Source organism: Salvia hispanica, chromosome 2, assembly GCF_029641045.1.
Source record: "Salvia hispanica isolate PSC_SH4W2 chromosome 2, Shi_PSC_v1, whole genome shotgun sequence".
NCBI lineage: Eukaryota > Viridiplantae > Streptophyta > Magnoliopsida > Lamiales > Lamiaceae > Salvia > Salvia hispanica.
Window position 1 is genome coordinate 46716363 of NC_142693.1, and position 7254 is coordinate 46723616.

At 34.7% G+C, this 7254-nt stretch overlaps 1 protein-coding gene across 1 annotated transcript; it reads left to right on the plus strand.

The window, feature by feature from the left end:
• The first annotated feature begins 2951 nt into the window (after window positions 1-2951).
• On the plus strand, window positions 2952-6837 carry LOC125202851 (benzyl alcohol O-benzoyltransferase-like). The gene is made up of 3 exons (XM_048101329.2): window positions 2952-3392; window positions 5458-5871; window positions 6232-6837. Exons 1-3 carry the CDS (start codon window positions 2952-2954, stop codon window positions 6745-6747), a joined length of 1371 nt encoding a protein of 456 aa, XP_047957286.1. The 3' UTR covers window positions 6748-6837.
• Window positions 6838-7254: the final 417 nt, after the last annotated feature.

Consider the following 7254-nt stretch of genomic DNA (forward strand, 5'->3'; position numbering starts at 1 on the left):
ACGGATGAAAAAATGTGCCTACTGTTGTGGACGGAGAGAGTATTATTTCCTAAACTAAAAAAAACTCAAATACCTTAAGACGGATGATTAATATAAAAAACGACACATATCACTAAATTTTCACCCATTCTCTTTATAAGGTCCAACAATTGTTTGACGGATGATTAATATAAAAATCAACCTATATCACTAAATTTTTCACCCATTCTCTTTATAAGGTCAATTGTTTAAAACTCATATCAATTTAAAATAAATCTTTTATTTAGAAACAAAAGGAAATATAATACTTGAGTTTTCTTAAATTTTATATAATACACTCTCTCCGTTCCACAGTAATAGAGACATTTTATTTTCTATACTCGTTTTGAAAAAATGATATTAAATAGTTAAAGTGGAGAGAGAGTAAAGTAACAGATAGAATAATGTAGAGAAGAGTTTTATCTACAATATTATCTCTCTTACTTTACTTTTTTTCCACTTTAACTATTTATAATTATTTTTTTTAAATGAGTGCGCAAAATGAAATGCATATATTACTATGGAACGGAAGGAGTAATATTGAAACCATGTTTCTTGAATATCAACAATTAAAACCTAAATCTTATTATTCGATATTAAATTGCATATTCCAACATTTTTATGACTAACCCGAAAACTGGGGAGTTACTTAATCAGTGACATACAATAACATGCAGGATTTGAACTAAAGCTACAAATAAATACCTCTTCCTCTGTTCCATAAAATAGGAACTTTAGGGATAAAACATAAGTTTTCATGTGAAATTGATAAAATAAAAAAAATATAGAAAAAAAAATGTTTGAAGTAATGTTAGTGGAGAATAATATCCACTATATGAAAAGGGAAAAGACTTGCAAAAAAAAGGGACTATATTTTTGGGATAGGCTAAAATGAATAAATGAGATCATTTTTATGGGACGGATGGAGTAATTCAACTTCTTAATAATTCGAATTTGAAATTATGCTTTTTTTTGCTCTAAAAAGTGCAGGTATTCCTTCCTATTTTTGGATGGGGAAAATCCACATTTTTTTGGGAGGGAAAACAAATGGTTTTTTTAGGTGGGAAAACCTTCACTTTTTTGGGGGGGGTGGGGGGGTGGAACGCTCAATTTTTTGTAGGGGGAAACCTTGTTATGCAGTTGGTGTGGGTTGTATATATATACAAATGATGTGATGTAATCAGCTTGATGTAATCAGCTTTAAAGCTAAGTAGAAGACTTTTAACCTATGAATTTAATGCATAAAGAGTGTGCTGTCATTTTAACTATTGTTTAAAACATGATAATGAGAGATGGGGGATGTCACTTGCAACTTTCCCCCCTGAATTGAAATTTGAATTCAGGTGAGAAGTCTCTTAAAATTCTCCCAAAAAACCAAGCTTTTAAACATAGTATATAGATCAGGTTCTAGTACTTTACTTCTTTGGATTGGATAATAAATAATATCTTATGTTTGACTTCATTATGCTGACATAATACTAACCGTAATGTAAATTAATTTTGAGATCCAGTTTAAACAACATTCAAACAGATGATAGATATATTAACAACATAACGAATTATGATGATTGATTAAATATGTAAACACGCGACCAGAAGTGAAATTGTAAAAGAAAAAGATATATTTCTTGTATCCATTAAAATAAATAAATAAATATATATATATATATATATATATGGTTATTTTTGTTTAATAGTGTACCAGTTTCATTTAAACTGATACATTTTATTTTATAGGGAAATTCTAGTCAAAATGATACTCCCTCCTCATAATCCAGGTTAATATCTCATATTTACTCCATTTAAGAAAAATAAGTTCATTTTTTAAAATGAAATGTCCATAAAAAATTATGTCATATTTATCTCTCCTATACTTTCCTTTCTTTTTCTCTATATTTATCTTACTTTACTTAATTCTTCTCCTTCTTTCTAACTTTACCAATTTCTTTTTAAAATCGGTGCCGTCTAATAATGAGATTATTCTTTTTTGGACAAATGAAGTACTCTCTCCCTATTTTAAAAATAGCAACTCTTTCTATTTTAGTCCGTTCCTTAAAAATAAAAACTTTCAAACTTTATATTTTAGGAAATCTTTACACCCATATAGATCAATTTATTTACGACTTATACCACTAATAAAGTGGACCCCATAATCCACTAACATTAATTTCATTACTTTTTTCTCTCCCTCTCTCTTACTTTATTAATTTTTCTCCCACTCTCTCTTAATCTATCAATTTTTTGTCCCCCCTTCTCTTACTTTACCAAATTGTGCATTAAAACCGTGTCGTTTCAAATGTTTCTATTTTTAAAAAACGGAGGGAGTATTTCTTTATACACTATTCCCAAAAAATATCTCATTTTATTATTACTATTTTTTAATATATAGATTTTACGTTCTAATAACACATTCAACTAATAATTAAAAACTATAATAATATGACTCACATTCAACTATTTCTATATTCACTTTTTTATTACAATGTTAAACCAATTTTTTATACTCCCTCCGTCCCCGAATACTTGACACAGTTTACTTTTTTCATTTTTAGTAGTGGACCCCATATTCCACTAACTTATTCCTACTCACATTTATTATAAAACTAATACTTTAAAAGTATGACCCACATCCCACCAACTTTTTCAACACACTTTCTATTACATTTCTTAAAACCCGTGCCGGATCAAACCGTGTCAAGTATTCGGGGACGGAGGGAGTACATTTTATACAATGGAAATATCTTTATACCATGACAAATTGTCATCCCAAAAGAAAAGTTCCTGCTTTAAAGAGGGATGAGAATGGAAATATCTTTATACCATTACTGACTGTCATCCCAAAAGAAAAGTTCCCACTTTAAATAGGGATGAGAATACAATTTTCTATAAATAGCCACACATGACAAAATTATCACTCACAAAACATAGAGAGAATGCAGTCCACGAAGGGTTTAACCTTCAAGGTGTCGAGAAAAAACCCCGAGCTGATCCCTCCGGCAAAGGCGACGCCTCACGAATTCAAGCTCCTCTCCGACATCGACGACCAAGATGGCCTCCGCTTCCAAATTTCATTGATTCAATTCTACCGCTCCCAGGAAGGCAAGGCCACGGATCCCGTGAAGGCGATCCGTGACGCCATTGCCAAGGCTTTGGTTTCATACTACCCTTTCGCCGGGCGACTGAGGGAACGCGCAGCCCGGAAGCTGGTGGTGGAGTGCACCGGAGAGGGTGTCATGTTCATCGAGGCCGACGCGGGCGTGACGCTCGAGCAATTTGGAGAGGCTCTTCAGCCGCCATTCCCATGCGTAGAAGAGCTGCTTTATGATGTTCCTGGATCAAACCAAGTCCTTAATGCACCCCTCTTGTTGATTCAGGTCGTCATATTCATCCCTTTTTAATTACTGTAAAACTTTTCAATCTAACATCTTTTCTCATATATTACCTTTTGGATAACGGTTTTATTTTACTACTCCTTCCATTCCGTTCCACTAAACATGACCTATTTTCCAAATCAAGATGACTAGTACTCCCTCCGTTCCATAGTAATGGAGTCATTTTGCCATTTTAGTAGATTCCATAGTAATAGAGTCATTTTCCACTATCTCTTACTTTTTTCTCTCTTCATCTCTCTACCTTTTTTTCTCTCTTCATCTCTTTACTTTTTCATTTTCCACTTTATTCTTCCTTTACTTAACTAACCTAACACAATTTTTTTTAATCTCCATGCCAAAAAGTTTCGCCTCTATATCTATAGACAAATAAAGTACTTACTAAACATGGAAACACCTGTTATCAATATAATATTATTAAATTTTTTATTCTTGGTGTAAATCATTTTGCAATGTTTTCGTTATCAAAATAACGACAAATTGAAAAGTTATTCTCCTGAAGTTATGAATTTGAAATTAGAATATACTCCATGTTATTTGTCATTAAAAGTCTTATTTTTCCTTTTTCGTCTATCCATCAATAAATATTTTATTTCATTTTTATTATGTTTGGAAGGTGGACTTCTCCTTCATCTAACTCATTCCACTCACATTTATAATAAAAATAATACTCCATATATAAAAGTAAGATCTACATCCCACTGAGAAAATATTCAGTGATTCATCCATACTGAAGTGGCAAAATGAGATGGTGTGACCAAGTAATGAATCTTTGAAGTATAAATGGGTCCACCTCCACTAGACATGCACACTTGTAAAGTTATTTTTAGAAGATATGAGACTATTTTCATTTAAAACTATTTAATCTTTAAATATGGAAAATCAATAGCTCTTAAGTATAATATACTATGTACATACTTATAAATAAAAATTTTATTTTCGTATTAAGCTACTGACTACATGTATAATTATTTAATACGTTCAAAATAAAGAAAATGGAAAAATAAAATTATTGTTATGCTTTTTTGTTTGTGCTGATTTTGTAATTATATATGTACTTATCCCCATAAATTTTAAAAATAATAATATCAATTATTTTATTATATGATTATTTGTGTAGAGTTTTCAATTATGTAGTCATCACCATAAAATTTTATACAATACTAACAAAGTGTGTAGAGTATTATTATTATTAGTAATTTAAGTATGCAATATATTATATACAGGAGGCGACTAACATTTTATGACTATAATTTTTTTTCTTATGTACTTTTGTATATAAATTTAGATTGAAAATTCTACAAAAATAAAAAGGATAGCCATTATTTCATTTTTCTATCTTCTTTTTTCACAAGCATGGAAAATGTATTATGCATATATTTAAGTATGGACGAAAATATAACGTTAATATAATATTTAATTGTCATGCAATTTTCAATATAATTAGTCTAATGAATATCTTCTAAAAATAACTACATTAGATTTCAAGTCTAGTTAGATGTGGTTCTCCATTTGTCAAATATTCATTGGTTGGACACACCACATATTAATCCATTTTGGTATGGATGGAGCACTGAATATTTTCTCCATTCCACTAACATTTTCTATCTATTCTTTTACAAAGTCAAACAATTTCTTAAAATCGAACCGATTATATATGGGACATTTATTCATTGACGAAAGGAGTAATATAGCCATTGTCGAAACATTTAAAACATAATGTACTTGAAACTCATGGGTTGACCCAATAACCGACAGTTTTATTGTACTAGAGTTAGAGATTTATAATCCAAAAAAAATTCCAATCCAATTACCTCTAAACCTTAACCAAAGTCTCATAGGATTGACCCGAATTGACTGAGATCTCATGATATAGTTTTCTAAATTTCATTACTTGTTCTCCTACTTTTACTAGTAAAATTAATTATTTTTTCATAACTTATACTCGTTACCTCATTTTCAAACTCTTCCCGATATTGGGATACGAAGATAAAAAAAAAAAACGCAATTATTAACTTGATGATTTTGATTGTTTCGGTATATTTTAAAGGTTACTCGGCTGAAATGCGGAGGATTCATCTTCGCAATCCGCCTGAATCACACGATGAGCGACGCGTTCGGACTCGTCCAATTTATGTCCGCGGTTGGTGAACTCGCCCGCGGCGCTGAGGCCCCTTCCATCCCACCGGTCTGGGAGCGACACCTCTTCAACGCCCGCCACCCGCCGACCGCCACATGCACGCATTGCGCGTACGACGACGTCGTTCCTGACACCAAAATAGGAGCTCCCATCCCACCTGACGACATGGCGCACCGCTCCTTCTTCTTCGGCCCGGCTGAGCTCTCCGCCCTCCGCAGCCTCCTGCCTCCCCACACGCGCCGCGGCTGCTCCACCTTCGAGCTCCTCACAGCCTCCCTCTGGCGCTGCCGCACGATCGCCATCTCGCCGGAACCCGAGGATGAGGTCAGGGCGACACATGTAGAGAGGGAAGGGCTTTGGCCCCTAATCAATTTACTCTCTCAGTCCACGATTAATTGACACCAATTTCCTTTTTCTTCCGTCCACAATTTATTGACACCCTCACTTTTTACTATTTTTGGTAATTGACCTCATATTTTATTAACTTATTCCACTCACATTTATTATAAAACTAATATATAAAAATAAGACCCACATTCTCGTGGCAAATCAAACGGGTTCAATTAATCATGGACGGAAGAGTATTTTTCTTATTATTTCTATTATAGGTAAAATTTTGTAATTTAGTCATAGTTTATACATATAATTAAGCCCTTACTAATGTTCATTTCTCCGTCCGCCCAGGTCAGAGTCATGTGCATCGTCAACACTCGGCGCCGATTCAATCCACCGCTCCCAGCCGGCTACTATGGCAACGCCTTTGCTTTCTCAGCTGCGATAGCCACTGCGGGAGACTTGTTAACGAAACCGCTTGATTTTGCAGTAGGGCTGGTGAAGAAGGCCAAGGACGAGGTGACGGAGGAGTACATGAGGTCGTTGGCGGATGTGATGGTGATTAGGAACCGCCCATATTTCGCGGTGGCGCGGACCTACCTGGTGTCGGATGTGAGGCACGCCGGGTTCGGAAAGGTGGACTTCGGGTGGGGAGAACCGGCTTACGGTGGACCGGCGAAGGTTGATGAGATTCCCGGAGTGGTGAGCTTTTACATTCCTTCTAAGAATAACAAGAGCGAGGAAGGAGTGTTGGTTCCGATATGCTTGGCCGCGAATGCCATGGAAGTGTTCGCGAAAGAGGTTCAGGGGATGTTGGAAGGTGTCGATGGCCGGAAAAAGGGGGTGTTCATAGGGTCGGCAATGTGAATTAGTCATCACTAATAAAATAGGCTAAGTTTGTAATAATGTTTTGTTGAAATCGTAGTCCGGTCAACGAAATTTGACGGGTCGTACAAGTGACGGATTATTTAATTTTGAAATAATTAAATAATTTAGAATTGATCTACACTCCAAGTAGATGATTGAGGTATATTCACTTTCTCTAAACCGATTCACGGAGAAAGCATCGTAGAATGCGTGCACATTGATCGGGTCATCTAGATACAATTCTGGAATGAACAATTACGTGAGAGGTGTCAAGATATATCCGTCCAGGTTCATGCTCCATGATTGACGTTTGTAACGTCTATAACGTTTGTAACCGCCGACCGTTACAATTAACCTTAATGGTTGCTTTGACTCCACCTCTACATGCATTGGACTTGCCTATAAATAGTGGTGCATACACTTGCATTCACACGCCAATCCTTAAGCATACAAAGCATAAGCTCTCTCCCTCTCTTGCATTGTTCTTCTGTCGAAGCTCTGCCCTCA